The sequence below is a fragment of the Rousettus aegyptiacus genome, unplaced genomic scaffold, assembly GCF_014176215.1.
Source record: "Rousettus aegyptiacus isolate mRouAeg1 unplaced genomic scaffold, mRouAeg1.p scaffold_m13_p_9, whole genome shotgun sequence".
In the NCBI taxonomy this organism is placed as follows: Eukaryota; Metazoa; Chordata; class Mammalia; order Chiroptera; family Pteropodidae; genus Rousettus; species Rousettus aegyptiacus.
In genome coordinates, this window is record NW_023416312.1 from 58,821,100 (window position 1) to 58,838,765 (window position 17,666).

The 17,666-nt window shown below is 40.0% G+C and overlaps 2 protein-coding genes across 5 annotated transcripts in view; both read left to right on the forward strand.

The window, feature by feature from the left end:
- The first annotated feature begins 256 nt into the window (after positions 1 to 256).
- On the forward strand, positions 257 to 10,113 carry TMEM35A (transmembrane protein 35A). The gene is made up of 2 exons (XM_016132180.2): positions 257 to 514; positions 9,642 to 10,113. The coding sequence occupies exons 1-2, from the start codon at positions 395 to 397 to the stop codon at positions 10,044 to 10,046; spliced, it is 525 nt and encodes a 174-aa protein (XP_015987666.1). The 5' UTR covers positions 257 to 394; the 3' UTR covers positions 10,047 to 10,113.
- CENPI (centromere protein I) overlaps positions 421 to 17,666 on the forward strand; it is a 64,710-nt gene continuing 47,464 nt past the window's right edge. Inside the window, exons 1-3 of one of the 4 annotated variants that reach the window (XM_016132179.2) lie at positions 421 to 514; positions 15,109 to 15,344; positions 15,970 to 16,107. In XM_016132179.2, the coding sequence (XP_015987665.2) occupies positions 15,122 to 15,344; positions 15,970 to 16,107 (361 nt within the window). In that variant the 5' untranslated portion in view covers positions 421 to 514; positions 15,109 to 15,121. Of the gene's footprint in view, positions 515 to 10,015; positions 10,114 to 13,334; positions 13,461 to 15,108; positions 15,345 to 15,969; positions 16,108 to 17,666 lie in introns of those variants that run through there. The other 3 variants (XM_016132177.2, XM_016132176.2, XM_016132178.2) reach the window with 3 other exon arrangements.

Here is a 17,666-nt window from a genome sequence, read left to right on the forward strand (position 1 = left end):
AGTGCACCTGCTGAGAAGGGGTAGAAAGGAGGTCTTCCCTAAAGTCCTCATCCCAGAGCCCGCTCAGAGACCAAGCTCAAAGCATAACCCACTTTTTCCCCATTTAAGACTTGACATTTCCATCTCAGTTAACGCCTTCTTTTAACTTCAAGACTGTGCTTTTGGCCAATGAGAAGCAAACGTAGGGCATTAGGACCCAGCGATTATTGTAGTGAGAGAGGGTGAATCTGGATCTCTCAATTTTTCTCTGGAGCTCCCTCCTCTCCCTTTGTCATTCTAGCTGCCTGCTGCCTCCGCAGCGTCCCTCTCATACTCTCTGTGCTAACTGCCTGCGCTTGAGACTGACAGGGTGCGCAAAGCAGAAGGATTAGTTGGGACCAGCCTTGGTGACCCCATGGCATCCCCCAGAACCATAACTGTCGTGGCCCTCTCAGTGGCCCTGGGACTCTTCTTTGTTTTCATGGGGACTATCAAGTTGACACCCAGGCTCAGCAAGGATGCCTACAATGAGATGGTAAGTGAAGCGAACGGGTGATGAGGAGCGCGCCCCCAAGGGATTGCGAATACCTCTCCCCTTCTTTCCTTTCCAGTACACAGTCCCATGCCCTTAACCCCCATCCCCACCCCGGATCCTCCCGTCTCCCCAACAACTTTGCAGCTTAGAAGGAGCAGCTGGACAAGAGCGATTTTATTTGTGGGCTATGCCGGGAGCAACTGCTTTGGAGCCACTGAATGCCAGTTGGGGGAGGGGTTGTCCAGCGAGTACCCCCCCCACACCCCCAAGTAATCCAGAAGGTTGAGACCTGAGTAACACCTGTCACTCACTGGCAGGAACACCTCCTTTCCTCCAGCACACCCAAAGTCCGGACGACCAGTCTGCAACTCTGATTCCTTTCCCTCAGGGCTAAGAGTTTAGCAAGCGGGAGAGTTTATTTATCTTCAGGAAGAACAAAAGGAAGGGAGGGGAAGAAAGGAAAGGGCTGGGAGAGAAAGGGCTACAAAAAAACAAGCAATTCTTAGGGGCGGAAAAGGTCTTCCTGATCCCAGGCGGAGAGCTGTTGGTATTCCCCTAGTAGCCTGGGAGCTTGTCGGTATCCTTGAGACAAAGCAGTCTTGGCCCAAATAAAGGTCACCCAGCGCTTGCTTCTTCCCCTTCTCTCAAGAGAGAGCTTGATGTTTTATTTCGTTTTGTTTGTGGACTAATCTGCACTAGCCGCAAAGTCTGCCTTTTCTTTCCTGAAAAATAGTCCATAATCCCTACTTTGCCTCCTGTGGATGGCCAGGGCCAGGCCCTCTGCAGGTTTTCCCCTCTGCAGAGTTAGAATCACTGAACGTGACTGGCCAAAACATCTCCTCTGCAAACCTGGGGGCTGGGCTGCTCTCCCCATTTGGGCATTAAATGGACTAGTTCCTTTGCTGTGGAGTACGACGAGGTGGCAGGGGGATGTTTCCAGCACTTTTGGTTTCTCGCCTCTCCCCTTGTCACTTTGCCTCATTTCCCCATTCCAGCTGAAGGGAACCTGTTTCTCACCATCTTTGCCAGACTGCCAGTACTAAGAGAGAGCCCATTACTGGTCTCTCAAGGTCAAGAAGGAAAGGAGCTTAGGGGAGGGACAGGGAGGGAGAGAGAGAAGAGGCAAGAGGGACACCTCATCAGAGCTGAGGCAAGGAAGGCTAGCCCCACAGGTTGACAGAAATACATAAGCAATCCTGTAGCCCACTGCAGAGCCTTCCAGGGCCCCTCAACTTGAGGTGCAGTGGATGGAGACTGGAAAATTGTAGATGCTCAGAAAATGTTTGCAGGTAGCTCTGGCTTCTGTATCAGGGTTTGAGCTGGTGCTTTCCTTGTCTCCCTCACCACAGGATCACCCTGTGGCTGGGACTCAAGGGCCTAGGTCTAGCCCCAGTGTCAAAACGGAATGTGCTTTTCCTCCATTCCCCTCCTCCCAGCATGTTTGACCAGATGGAATTGAAATCAGGTCAAAATGAGTATCCAAGGCAGCCTGCATTGGGGGAAGAAGGAGAGGTGGTGTAGCAGAAGCCATCAAAGTCAGAGGGACTGGGTGGAGGAGAAATACCGCTATATTTGTATCTTGGCAGTAGTAGTTTGGTGTTAAGATTATAAATAAATGAATATGCTCTTGCTTTACTTTTCACATACACATATATTTACATGTTTGTGTGTGCGCACTTTAGGTATCTTTAAGCCTTCCCTTTCCTTTGGGACATAGTAGCCTTCTTCAGTATACTTCCTGCCCCTCATACCCTGCTCAGCTGCTTTAGAGGACCCCACCAAGCTGCACCCTTAGTACAGTGTTAGGATCTGCAGGCAATCCAACTAAGATGGAGTCACCGGGAAGCTTTCTACTAGCTTTTTAGGAGCTCATGAGAAGGACCAGCCACAATTGGGTTTACAGTAGGTTTCTTCCTCTAGGGAGTGGAGCTATCTATTGCAGAATAAACAACTATGATGATTTCATATCGTACAAAAGAACATATTTAAATAAATATAATCAAATATGGCAGTATAGAACCATTGTGTGTGTCTGTGTGTGTTGAGTGTGTTTGTGTCTGTATGTCTGTGTCTGTGTGTATGCATGCATAATTCTATGCTTCTGTGCTCAGGGGCATCTAGAAAGAATGGACGAACTATATCAAGCCGGGAGGTAGATTTCACAGTAGTATAAAGGTTGAGGAGGATTTTCAAATTGCCCTTTTCTAGCTTCCCCTCCTGTATATTGAGCACTGGGCTCCAGGCTGGAGATGGCTGTCTGGGATAGGGCCCACTGCATAGTGCATGGGCTGGCCCAGCTTTATTCTTGAACCCATAGGAAATGGAGAAAATTCAGTTCTACTACAAAGAAGGTTCTCAATTTATATTTGTTGAATGGATGGGTGAATGAATGAGTCATTGTAGCGCTGTCCTGGCTGGTTACCACCCTTCAGATTCCTCTGGTTGGTTCTTAATTGTACAGTTCAGGAGCTATTTCTTGTTTCTTGGAAGGGAGATACAGCCTCTCAGGGCCCCAACTCCAGATCAGCTGAAATGATTATCTAGGATGTCCTGATTTTCTTAAGAATGATTCCTCTGCACTGATAGAGTTAGTCACGTATTAACTACAGTGATTTTTCTTATAATATCTCAAGGTGTTGTTGCTGTTGTTATTTTAAGATTATTCTTTAAAACGTCTCTGTGAGGAAGATTAATTTTATTATTTATTCTTATTTTACTAATGGATAAACTAATCCAAGATCAGAGGGTAAGCTATTGTTGAGCAGAGATTAGAAACCAAGTCATTGACTCAATACTCTTAGTAGAGGTGTCATTAATGGTTACAGCTGCTTTTTTTGGATGTCAGAACTTAAAACTGACTCTTGAGAAATGTGGCACGTTCTTTCCCCTCTTGTGTATCAATTCAACTGCCCCAACCCATATCCTGGGGTTTCATTTTACGCTGAAAATGAATTTTTCAAATTTAGATTTTTTTTTCCTTTTCTGCCAACTATTTTTTCTTGTTCTAAAATCATTAGGGCTAATCTTAGGTGTTATAGCCTGTCCATGAAGAATCACCACTAAAAACAAAACAGACAAATGACTATGAACTTCTTTGCCATCTCTACTGGGGAAGCCAGGAACCGTTAGTGGAAAGAGTACAGGCTTTGAGTAATGTAGGTTTGGGTTCGAATCCTGACACTCTTAGTGTTTCAGTTTCTTCAACTGTAAAATGAAGATACTACCTACCTCAGATGGTTGTTGTAAACATTAACTGAAATTACTTGTGGAAGCATCTGGTACAGTGTTTGCATATGATAGGTGTTCAAAAAATGCATCGGCTGAGATGGTAATGATAATTGATTCTATGTTATTCAGTGGATTCCTGACTAATCTTAATGGCCAGTTTAATGGCTTGAAGTCAGGCATTTAGAAGAGCAAGATGTTATTTTCATGTGCCCTAGTGAACAGACTTTATGCAATCAGCTAATATTGAAAACTCCACACTTGCTGCTGCATAACGCAGTGGATCCCATGCAGAATTTCCAGATGCCTTTCTCAAATAGCGCATTTGGTGTGTGTTGCCCCATACTCCTCCAGATTTGTCAAGTGTCATTATAGAGTACTCTAAATTCCACATGAATTCAACATGACCGATCACTCCTTTGACCAAAAGCCTTTATTAATTCACTTGAAATTGGGAGAGAACACTTGCAAATGCTGCTAAGCAGTTTCCTGTGCAGTGATGGGGAACATATGAACAATTGCTCTACGTTTGGTATTCAGCTCTTTATAGCAGTGGCTGCATCCTGCAAGGACAAGGGGCTACACATATGGAATGGTAATAAAACAACCAAAATCCTGTCACAATGAAATCAAGTGATTTTGGCCTTCAAGAAGACAAGGCAAGTCTCTGCTTCTTTGCATCCCCTCATAGGGAAGGTTTGTTGATTTGATTGATTCATTTATCTATAGTTAAGTGTCCTCTTGTTTGTGCAACCCTGGGGAAATGCTCCAGATATGGTTGGGCAGTTTCTTTAATGTCCATAGGTAATCCTTTATACTTCCAATCACTGCCATTAATTGCTTTCCAACTAAGTAATAAGATAGTAATTCACTGATACTTACTTAGATTGCTCTCTGAGGTGGTACAGTACGTTTATTCCCTCAGAGCAGAAGCTGACCCTGAGATATGAAGTGACTTAGTTCACACAGATAGCCATCCTAAAGTGAACTACATTGGAACTTATGCCAGGGAGCTTGGAGCTTTTCAGTGGCCAACAACTAACTGTGCTTGTTTCAGAGTGACCTTTGATTGACAATAGAAGTCAGACTCTTCTGCCTTACAATGCAATCAGAGAGGGGGCCACTTTTGTTAAGGACCAGGTATCCCAGCTTCCTCTTTAGGTAAGCATTATATGACAGTGAAAAGTAGAATTGTTTAAAAGGTGTTTATCATTCATGTGGATACTTTGTGATTAAACATGTGATGGCTCTTTATTGTATTTACAAAATGATTTGTGATTCACATGTGGTATTTTCTCCTATAGAGATTCGAGAAAATCATACTTGAGTCAGTAACTTTTACAGTACTTATGTAGCCTTCATGGTGTAAGATAACAACTAGGCTGAGATTTTTTGTCTGCACCCTCTTCTGTTTTCATATAGTTTTATAGTTTTTTCCCCTATAAATTTAAGTGTATAGTACAAGGAATTTACAGAATATTCTTGTGTAACCAGCACCCATATCAAGAAACAGAACATAACCGGCACATCAGAAACCCCCTCATGGCCCCTCTAGTTACTACCTTCCAAAGACTAATTAGTATTCTGACTTCTAATAATGTAAGTTAGTTTTACCTGCTTTTGAACATTACATAAATGGAATCATGCAGTATATCAGCCAAATTATTTTTTTCCTTTTACCTAATTTGCGTAAGTGAACTAAAGTGGACCAAACTATTTGCCTTCTGTTCCCATTTTGACCTTATAGTGGCCTTAGATTTGTTATTAATTATAATCAAAGATCAGCATTATTAGACAGTTTTGAGCTGTTCAAGTTTAAGGTCATCAATATGAGATCATGAACCCTGGGGTGTTGTGAAGAATAAATGACAAAAAAAAAGTATGACTAAAGAAAGGCTCCATATGCTTTGACTCATGTCTGAATCATATCTCCTCACACCAGAAGAATGGACCTGCTTGATTCATCATGATTATCATTAAAATAATTACTGTGGCTTGCAAACATATGGATTTCTAATTGTGTAGTTCATTAATGATAAAATGTGTGCGTGTGGCCTTTGGTTGATGGTATAACGCTGTGATTCTTTGACTAGATCTCCATAATGCTCATTTAAATTACAAAAAAGGAAACTGAGGTAATAAAATACTTAGTAATTTTCTCCAAGCAATTTAGGGACAAAACTGTGATTGGAATTTAGCTTATCTTAAGAGTCCCGGCCCAAGGATATTGCTAGATAATTGTCTTTCATTAAAGGGACTTGAAACATTCGCTTACCTGCAGAAGAGTGGAGAGTGGTCAGGTGGCATCCAGGTTAATAGTGAGAGGAGATGGGCAGGCTTCTCCCCACCACTAGGTGACCTAACCTTCAGCTCTGCTCTGCTCCACACTGGTCTGGCTCAGTTCAGCCCAAGGTTTTACTCTGCCTACTGGTCAACCTCTCTCCTTATTTCTCTCTGAAAATCCCTGATTTAACCTAAGATAGGAAGGAGGATGAACAACTACCATTTGGTATTTCCTTATATGTTCAGAAGCAAGGTAGTGCCTAGAGTGAGGTGAAATTTTAAATAAAGACAGGTCTGACAGGGATGGAATTTGGAAAAGGTGAGTGAGGTGGGATTGTGCAAGTGCAGAGTCAGATCCTGCCTTTATTTAAAATTTTGACATTTTGTTCATCATGGATATTATTTATCTTGATCAATGAATATTTTTGGTACCTTCTTAAATTTTGTACTCAAGGAAAATAGCCTCACTTCACCTTAGTCCTATCCCTGCTCAGGAAAATGAAGCTCAGATAAGTCGAATAATTTTCCCAGTGACACTCAACTAGAAAGTGGCAGAGATGGGATTTGAACCTAAGTCTGTTTGATTCCAAACCAATGTTTTTTCCACTAAACCATCAGTCTTTTAACAGTCCTTGTAAAGGATTATCTTGTAGCACTCATAATTAATTCATGCAATAAGGGTGCATTCACTTGTCCAGAAGTGAACGAAATGACTTAACCCTTGTTCCAAACCTAGAGAGTATGAAGACTATTCTAAGTGCCAGATACTTCTGAGAGGTCAAGTTGGCTTTCTGCCCAATTATTATTATACTCATCTTGCATCTGGTGCTTTTGATTATTCTCTTTCTATTTTAATTTTAAAAAATATTAAAGTATAGTTGGCGTACAATATTATATTAGTTTCAGTGTATAACATAATGATTCTACATTTATATACCTTAAGATGTGATCGCCACAATGTCTAGTAACCATCTGTCAATGTACAAAGTTATAAATGATATTATTGACTATATTCCCTGTTCTATACGCTATATCACCATAGCTTGCTTATTTTATAACTGAAGTTTGTACCTTTTATTCCCCATCACTTTTTTCATCCATTCCCCCAGCCCCTCCCCTTCGGCAACCATCAGTTTTTTCCCTGTATCTATGAGTCTGTTTCTGTTCCACATATAAGTGAAATCACATGGTATTTGTCTTTTCTGTCTGGCTTACTTCACTTAGCATAATGGACCCTCTAGGTCCATCCATGTTGTTGCAAATGACAAGATTTATTTATTTATTTTTGTTGCCGAGTAATATTCCTGTGTGTGTGTGCATGTGTGTGTGTATTATATCTTCTTTATACATTCATCTACCAATGGACATGTAGGTTGCTTCCATATCATGGCTATTGTAAATGAACATATGAGTGCATCTATCTTCTCAAATTAGTGTTACTGTTTTGCTGTCTAGGAGAAAAGGGAACCCTTGTGCACTGTTGGTGGGAATGTAAATTTGTTCAGCCACTATTGAAAACAATATGGAAGTTTCTCAAAATATTAAAAATAGAACTACCATATGACTCTTCGATTCCACTTCCGGGTATTTATTTGACTATTCTCTTCTTAAAACTCTTCTCGGTCCCCAACAGTTTGTCTCTCCTGGTTTTCCTTCTACTGTGGACTCTCTTTCTCTCCTCACTTCTTAAATGTCTATCACACAATTTTCTCCACTGTATACATTCTACCTGGGCACACTGATGACTATTCATTCTGTATATTTACCCCAGACCTTTCTTATTGATTACCTACAAGACATCCCCCTTAGATGTCTTAGAGGTACTTCAACTCAGAAAACCCCAAATTGAGTTCCTCACTCCTTTCTGCCCTCTTCCACCCTGATATGTTTCTCTATATGCATTCCTAAACTTTTATCCAGGCACCCAAGCCAGAGACCAGAGAATTTTTCTTGACTTCTCTCTTTCCCTCAGTGTCTACATCCAATAAGACATCAAATTCCATTGATTTTGCATTCAAAGTGTCCTTGACTCTGTCTGGTTCCCTCTATCCTTACTGTCATTACTGTAGTCCAGGTCCCTCACCTGGTCTTGCTTCCAGGCATACTTCTTCCAATCCATCCTCCACATTATTTCCAGAGGGAGCTTTCTTAAATGCAAATTATGTTGCTCCCATGGATTATAGGATAAAGTCCAGCTTCACAACACAATATATATAGTTTTCCATGATCTAATTCATATTTATCATCCTTATCTCATGTCTCCTCTCCATTTCCTCCCTCCCCCAACCTATGCTGAACTGGGACAGTTCACTAATCCATTTTGTTTTTCAGGGCCTTTGCTCATCCAGTTTCCTCTACCTGCAATGCCCTTCCCTTTTTAATCTTGCAAACACTTGTCCTTTTATTGCACTTATGAATTTGCATAACTGTTCTTCTTTTCATAAATTCAAGCTTCAAGAAGGCAATGCATTTGAATAATTGATATCTGTATCCAGAGTACCTAGTACAGTGTCTAGCATAAGTAGACACTTAATAAATATTGAATGAATTAATGGATACCTAATACAAACAAAGTAGTGGGCCTATCCAATAAGACATTTAATAAAAATCTCATCGATTTACTGCAAAATGAGAATCAAGCCACTCTGAATAGTGAAAAATATGATTATCTAGTCCTCTAAGGTACATATAATTTTATTAGTTTGTAATATATCCAGTGACTCCTTCCTCTGTCCTATGATGTCTCACTTTGGGCTACAATTAGACATTATACAGATCTCTATTATATACCACTAACCTTGCTGCTTTATAATGCTGTTTATGTATCTGTTTCCCCCCACTAGACCAAGAGCTTCTTGACCCTGTCTTATTCATCTGTATATCTCCATCGAATAATCCATAGTAGGTGTTCAACAAATATTTATTGAATTAAAATCAATGACTTCGAACCAGGCTAATCAGAGTCGTGTCTTGTAATGGCCTTGGATTTATCTCAATGACCATGAGAATGATTTTGTCTCACTATATTTTAAAGATATATAAGGGGATAATGTTTGCATACATTTTTAATTTTCTATTTGCTTAGCACATAATTTTTTTTACAGAGTCCACAAATATGAGCTCTAGATCAGCTGAAGTTTCTTAAGTATCACAGATTCCAAAATAGGAAAGTCCAAATTAGGGAGGCTTTACCGTACTGTGTCTTGCCTTCTTTCTTTTTTGTTGGTCTTCATATGCATCTGGGTTTGGACAAAGCAGGCACTAGAAAATGTGATGTGGCTAATCTGTACCACTTTTTATGGGCCTGATGAATTTCCTTTAAAATTTTTCATGTTATTTATGATTTATTATCATAAAAAAAATTAGACTATAGAGCCAAATTCTCTTACCTTTGGTGCTGATTAATAATGTTTAAAACACAGGAATCTCAGCAGATTCCTTGTTTTTTTTCCCCATAACTTAATTACAAGGCTTTTATTTAAGGGACATAGTAAAAAATGGGACACCTTTGACTGGTGCGGAAAAGGAATAGTGGGGAAGGACCTTGCTTGGTGTTTTCTTCATTCTAATGCTGAAATCATAGTTAATGCAGTGATTTCCTTATGGTATTCCACTCTAGAAACGTGCTTACAAGACGTATGTTCGAGCCCTTCCTCTGCTGAAGAAAATGGGGATCAATTCTATTCTCCTCCGCAAAAGCATTGGGACTCTTGAGGTGGCCTGTGGCATTGTCATGACCCTTGTGCCTGGACGTCCCAAAGATGTGGCCAACTTCTTCCTGCTCTTGCTGGTGTTGGTTGTGCTCTTCTTTCACCAGCTAGTCGGGGATCCTCTCAAACGCTACGCCCATGCCCTGGTGTTTGGAATCCTGCTCACCTGCCGCCTGCTGATTGCGCGCAAGCCTGAGGACCGGTCTTCTGAGAAGAAGTCCACGCCCCAGGGAAAGGCAGGAAATGCTGGGAAAGCCGAGGAGCAACCCTCTTTATATGAGAAAGCCCCTCAGGGCAAAATGAAGTTGTCATAGGAAAGCAGAAGTACAAAAAGTGGACCTTCCCAGCAGTTGTCTCCATGACACCCTTGAAGATATCAGTGTGTGTTTTACATTTGATTTATTTATCTTGGGGGAGCGGGAAAAATATAATCTTCAAATTAATGGCCCTATGGCTTGTGTACACCTGTACTCAAAATGACCTCCCCATGTAGACATATGTGCACCACCTTTAGTCATTTTGGGGCAACTCTCACATCTTGCTGCATGTACATGTATATGGCTAACTATTGAAGTGTTTTTTTTTTGAGATGGACTCCAGCAAGCATGTGACTGTGAGATTATATGTGTGGGAAAATGTATTTACTCTGTGTGTGTGTAAGCACATGTGGAGAAAACTCTGATCTTGAACTAACCCTGCATAAGTATCCTTCCCTTTATAGACTCATTCTAGTGAAGACAGAATAAACCTCCTATAAAGAGAACTCTACTTTTGGTATAAAATACGTGATGCTTTCTCATGGGATGTGGGAATCTCTCAATAGGTTAGGTTGAAAACTTAAACCTACCACTTTAGGAAAAAGTTCCTTTGATTCGGGACACTAAGTTATATGTAAAATTAATTAGCCTCTACTTTTAACAATTGTTTAAATTTTGAATACTCCATGAAGTTTAATTAAAATAAAGAATATATGCAGTGAATAGATAATCTAATTCTTCAAGTGGTAAAATTGGAAGTTTCACCTTGCCTTTGTCCAAAATCAACCTATAAGCTCCTTTACTCACAGTTGGAAACTGAAGCAGTAAACTTGTTATAAGACATCTTTCTTTAGATTTTCTTAAGCCAAAGCTGCCTCACTTCCACTCTTCTCAGCAGCTAACCAGGATTTGGCAGCTTCTCCACTGTTGTGTTTGAGGGAACAGGGATTCATCCTGTTCAAAGTCCGTGAATCTCTAGCTGTTCTCTTAGATTATCTGAAATTTGACAGTGTTTCCCTGCCAAATAGATTCACTACTTCTATTGAATCTTCACTGAACTTTGCTAGTGTGAGCAGAGATCCAAGTTACCTGCAAGGTTGTCTCTTCTACACTTCTTTATCATTCCTGTGGGTGGACTTTTGGCTGGGGGAAGGACATTTGATATGGGTTAGTTGGATTGAGCAGTATGAAAATTTGCTTTCTTCATTACATATTGCTGTTTCTCCTTGCTAGATGTGCTTTGACGGTTTTAATATTGTTGTGCCAAGGATGGGGAAAGGGGTGGTGGTGGGGGGGTGTTGTGAGTGTGGGAGTACAAATTATTGTATTTTCTTCAATGTCATTGTTCTTGTAATTGATACCTGTCTTTTTTCTCTCATTCTTTCAAAAATAAAAAAAATTAAAATTTGGAGGAAACTGGCTGGACAAATAATGAAAAATTGAATAGCAAGGGCCATGACAAGAAATTCAGGCTTTTTTTTAAAGTCTGGATGAAAGAGGAGAAGAAAAGGGGGAGTATAATCACTTAATATACTAATGAGGTTACCAAATTTTCAATCCCATTTATGTTCCCCCACACTCCTATGATGTCAGCACATAAAACAGAAGGCCATAGAATTAGGATCTCAGTACAATTTACAGGTTTTGGGAATTCTGCTTCATTAAGTGAAGACAAAGGAAGGTGGAAGAATGATTTCAGAGAAAATTGTAGTTTTATTAAATAAAGGTGAACTAGTGTCCCTCTCTATGTGTCCACAAAGTGGCACAAGTTCCAGGGCTGTAGTCTTGTCACATTAGTCAAATTATTGTACTACTCAAGGTCTCAGTTTTATCATCTACAAAAAAGAAAGGGATTGAGACTTAAAATCCCTTCCAATTTATATTTGAGTCTATGAAATGATTAATATCTATCCATCGATGTCAGTAAGGTGTTAAAGTTCCCTACTATGACTTTGTTATTGTCAATTTTTTCCTTATGTCGGTTAGCATTTGTTTTATGTATTTAGGGGTTCCTACATTGGGTGCATACGTGTTTATAAGGATTATATCCTCTCATTGGGTTGATTTATCATTATGAAACATCCTTTTTGTCTCATCATAGCCTTTGTTCTAAAGTCTATTTTGTTTAATATAAGCATTGCTACTCCAGCTTTTTTTTCATTTCCATTCCCATAAAATATCTTTTTCTATCCCTTTATGTTCAGTATCTGTGAGTCTTTCTATCTGAAGTAGGTCTCTTATAGACAGCACGTGTATGGCTCTTGTTTTCTTATCCATTCAGTTACCCTATGTCTTTTGATTGGAGCATTTAATCCATTTATATTTAAAGTGCTTATTGATAGGTACATAGTTGCTGCAATTTTTTATTTATACGAAATTATTTCAAGTATAAAAATGACTCTTGATATATGTTCAGTTTTACTAGATAAGGAGCAGCTATCACAGAAAATATTAAACACCCAATTCTCATGCATGATTAAATAAGAGTTCATGAAAGTGCTCTGAAAACCATATAAATAGAAAATGTGGTAAATAGTCATTTCTGCTGTAGTCTTTCCCAAATACAGCAACTTAATCTTCGATTTTTCATCTTTCCCTAAGATAGCGAAATTTCCGACTACCATTTTGTTTACGGTTTATAGGTATGTTTTTGCCTCAAAACAATCAGAATTGTTAAATTTATATCTTTCCTAATTTCTACTCTAGTAAGAGATTAAACTAGGACCTAATGTCAGGTCTCACTCTGAGCCCTTATTGCTGTTTTAGCCAATATCTTTAAGGTCCAACAATTTCTCAAAGTCAGGAATCTTTATGTGTGGACTGGCTGGTTACGTGCAAAAAAGTGCTACATCCGGCTCAGGCTACAGGTTTTTAGCAAACCCTGGAAGGTAAAACAGGGCAGATCCAGCCTTTCTTTCCTCCCACCTCCTAGTTTCACATGGGAAAAAATGGCAGCTTTAGAGGTCATAGACCCTTTAACTCAAGTCTCTTGCCCAACATGGGAGAGGCAGTCTTTATTGAGAAGTTTGCCATTTCATATTTTCCTACATATTCAAAGTCCCAACATTTGGGGTCGATTTGGGCAATGTGATCACTATAATTAATCTTGCTAATTTCAAGAATCAAGACTGCTCTGTTTTACGGCAGAATGACGAATGCGAACATTTTAGCACAGTGGGAACGCCAGCCAATCAGCTGGCTCTGGCAGCAACTGCCCACTTGCCGCGCGTCCCGCGGGACCCGGCGGGTGGGGCCAGCGGTAAGCCGGAATTGGGTATGAGTCAGTTTCGGCGTGCGCCTCAGCTCGCGCCGTAGATCCAAAACCCAACCAATCAGGTTACAGCAGAGAGCGCGGCCCCGCCTGGCCGCTGCTTGGATCTCCGCGGAAGCGCATGCGTAGGGCGGGGCCGGTTCATTTGAATCCTGGAGAAGTTTGGACTCCCGAGGTTCGGGGACTGAGGTGTGTATTAGGTGAGGAATCTGGCCAGTGGGTTAGTCTTAGCCAAATTTTTTCCTTGCTGGGGAAGGCTGTAAAAGCGGGGGCGCGGGGCGGGGCCTGGATTCCTGAGAAGCTTTGCGACCGGTCAGCCAGATGGGGTCAGAAGCTGCACCCCCTTCCTGCCCCCCCTCCGCCCTTCTTTCCTAGGAGCCTAGGAAACAACTCAGAACCTGGGACCTCCCACTGGGTTATACATATGTATTGCTCTCCTGATCTGTTCTAGGGAGGTGGGATTGAGTGTCATTCTAACCTTTCCCTTAGTTTTTCCCATTTGAAGTCCAAGACTTAGAAGTCATTCTGGGTTCCTCTCTCACCTTTTCCCTACATCCTGTATTTTTCATGGCCTTGCCCAGTTTACCTCCAAAACATCACGAATGCAATCATTTTCTACCTCTTTCACTGCTGTACCTCAGACCTAGTTCAGGCTACAGTTACATCTCTTTTGGACTTCTGTAAGACCCTTTTAATTGGTCTGTCTCCACTCCTTGACTCCTAGCAATCTGTCCCACACTGCAGCTAAAACGGTCTTAAAACATAAATCAGATGGTATCACTCCTTTAACATGCCTCCCTTCCCCCATAGTTGCCATGACACTTCAAATCCAAACTCTTTACCTTGGCCAAAAAGTCCCAATATGCTAGTCCCTGGCTGCCTTCCTGGCTTAATTTCTCACTGTCCTCTACCTCTGTCCTGTTAACTACTTCTCCCTGCCCCTACTGATGTTGCTGCTGTTTCTCTAACACCCAAAGCTCTTGCTTTAAGTTTGTAGCAAGTCTTGTTCTTCCCTCTCCACATAGCTCCACAGATCTTCACATACTGGTTCCTTCTTGGCATGCAAATTCAATTTAAAGGTCTATCAGTGAGGCTTTAAACACTTATTCCAAAGTAGCTTCTCACTCCTACCCCGTTTCTATTATATCACTGTGTATTATTTTCAATATTATTTACTTATTCATCGTATCTTCTCTCCACCCCCATAACTTTCATGAGAGCAGAAGCTTTGACTGTTTTATTATCTTATCCCTGGTAACTAGAACTGTGCTTGGCATATAGATGATGCTCAGTAATTATTTATCGAATGAGCGAATTAAGAGGGAATGTTTCTATTCTGAGAATCCTTAGTTTTTCCACCAGTTTGACTTTTGAACTATACAGTTTTAACTTAACACTCACAAAGTAGGGAACATAAAAGATCAAAAGCAAAATCAAGGTGGGGGTGGAGAAAAATACGAGTGATTGGAGAAAGTAAGAATGATTTTATGAAATGGCTTAGTTTTGCACTTGCTTCTGTGATATAGCCATTTTAAGAGAAGTTGCTATGTTACCCGTACTCTTAACTGTTGTATTTTTTTCCTACAAGAAGGCCAGTTCAGCTGGTGAATGTTACCTTGAAGAGTTGTTTCTCTCTATTCCTATTTAGGTCAAGGGCTTTCTGAGAACGTTAATCTGAAGGTTTTGTTGCCTAGATTGTTGTCAGTTTTTTTCTTTTATTGTGTACTCGTTGCATGCTAGCTACTGTGCACTAAGTGTTGGGAATATGAGCAGATGTGATCCCTGTCTTTGTGGAGTAAAAGGACAGTTTGGCTGATTCATGGTAACTTGATACTTGTTTCTGTATAGAACACGTGCAGTAATGTCACCTCAAAAGAGAGTTAAGAACTCTGAGACACCAAAGAGAACTTCACAAGGTAGTAATACTTATCAGACTAATCTCTTGGACTGGAAACTAAAAGAGGACCTCAGCAACTCAAGGAGCATCTCGAAACATGGACAAAAAAATCCAGTGGAAGATTACGTACATGCTGATGATCAAGCAGAAGATGCTCTGCAAGTAGCAGTGAGATACTTTGAGAAAGGTAAGACAGACTGTTTTCTTTATGAAAGTCCTATTTCTGTCAAAATAGTCTAGACTTTTTCTTGAAGAATTTTAAAGGAAAACATAGTTTTGCTCATTCATCCTTTTGTTTATTTAATAGACATTTATTGAGCACTTACTACATGTCAGTGTTCGAGGTACTAGGGATAGAACAGCAAAGCATGTTCCTGGCAGGGCAGTTTTCAAATTGCTACGCATAGAATGACCCGAGAATGTTTAAAAACCACAAGTGGCTGACATTCGCTCTTAAACCATCCGATTTTATTGGTATGGGATGCAACTTGGATGTCGGGGTTTTTTAAAGGTTCTCTAGGTGATTCCAATGTGCAGCAAAGTTTGGGAGCTGCTGCCCTAACATTGAACCAGCATATAGCTCAGTGCTTTTAGTTAGTTTAGAGCATAGATGCCAGGACATGGTTTAGTTTTCCTCACTGCAGGTGCTATTGCTGTTAAATATTCTAGAATTTTAAAGGCTTCGAAGGTTTTTTAGGAAGACATTTTATACATAAAGCCATTCCTTTAAAGTATCCCAAGTTGTAATTGTTGAGGCTGAGCACTGAAAGAATTTTAAACGTCTCACTATTTAATATGGTTCCTTTTTCCAGGTCCCTTTAAAACTTCACGGAGTAAAGATAAAACCTTGGAAAAACACTTGAAAACTGTGGAAAATGTGGCTTGGAAGAATGGATTAGCTCAGGAAGAAATTGACATTCTATTAAATGTGACACTCAGTGGCAAATTTGGTATGTCAAGAGGATATATTTATAGTCAGTTTGCTATTTTTGCCTTCCAGACTTTGAATTAGATTGTTCATTGGAACGAGTTGCAGTTCTTTATTTTTATTATTTTTTTTCAAACCAAAATAGGCCTTTTTAATATACAAACTACCTTATGAGCCAAAAGTCTCTGTGTGCATATGCTGAAAATGGCTAGTTATCACATATCTGCAAATAAATGTGTGGAGTCTTATCACTGAATATATGGGAGCTATTTTTAGTATTTCTCTTCAGAAGCATAGATAATGATTTAAATAATGCTGCTGGAAGGCATCTTAAGAGATCACTTAGTCTACTTCATTGCCTTTAGGTTCACTTATCTATGGCAAGTCCTTGTTGATGCTGTCTCCATTCTAGTGTCTATGACCTTAACATTCAAGACGCTTTTTCTTTTGTACAAATGCCTCCTTTACTGCTCTTAGTTCATTTGGAATGGGTGTGAAGTTCTTAGAATAATGACCAGTATTCCTTTTATCTGAGAAGAATGTTTTAACCTACTCTCATCCAAATTCAGACTTGAAAAGTGTTTTAGATCCCATACATCTTCATTTTAAAGGTGAGGAAACAGGCCACAGTGGTTAAAGTGTCAGAACTAGCACTGGAGAACACAGATCTCCTAACTTCTCTTCTAATGTTTATACTGCATCACGCTGGGTTTTCTACTTTTTTCTTTTTTTGAAAATTAAGACAACTATCAAAACTGGATGCTTTATGTACTGTTTCCTGGCCCTTGCATATTGGGTTCCTTTGTGTATACTCTAGATTCATGTTTTCAGGGGGGTATGTATCTGTGTTTTAAAGCAACAACAGATTACTAGCTGAATTCAAGATATAACTCCCAGATATTTTACTTCTCCACTTTTGCGTGATTAGTTCTGTGTTTTCTTAGAAAGTTCAATTTGACCTAATAAAATTGACTCTTCTTGTAAGTGGTTTCAGATTGGTTCTAATATCTCCAGGAATGTGTATTTAACTGATCAGTGTCTATTGAGAACAAGTCTCTCTTCCCTTCTCTGCCCCCCCTTAAAACATGTATAGAATGTACAGGTGTTTTCTATTTTGGAATTTCTCTTTTTTGATATGTCAGAATTAATGTTGAGAAGGTTTTCATGATTGTCCGGTCTTGTGGCAAATGCATGCCTCTTTTATGTGCATGCTTCAGATTTGAAAGCTTGTATATAACAATTTAAAAAACAATCTCTGGCTTTTTAGTCTAACTTTTCATTTTTCTGTTAAGTTGGAATTTAGTGATATTAAATGTGGCCTCCTTAATTGCTTTTTCCTCTTTCAGTTATTTCTATGATATTCCCCCTCACTACTACTAGATCTTTACATGTGGCTCTTTTGCCAAGTTGAAATGCATATTCAGGGGCAGGTGTGCTAGGAATGTCATCATAATTAGGTGCAAAGGGACTTTAGACTCTTTAGGAATTAATTAAAAAGTCGTCGGGAAATAATACAGTCTGTATTCATTCTCTCTTTGAATTTGGTACCTGTGTAAGGTGTTAGTGGTCAGACTGTGCCAG

Excerpts from the sequence above, each read along its gene's own strand:
- TMEM35A (XM_016132180.2), top strand. The coding sequence starts at position 395 with ATGGCATCCCCCAGAACCATAACTGTCGTGGCCCTCTCAGTGGCCCTG. Across the intron at positions 515-9,641 it reads AGGATGCCTACAATGAGATG|AAACGTGCTTACAAGACGTA; the intron begins GTAAGTGAAGCG and ends ATTCCACTCTAG.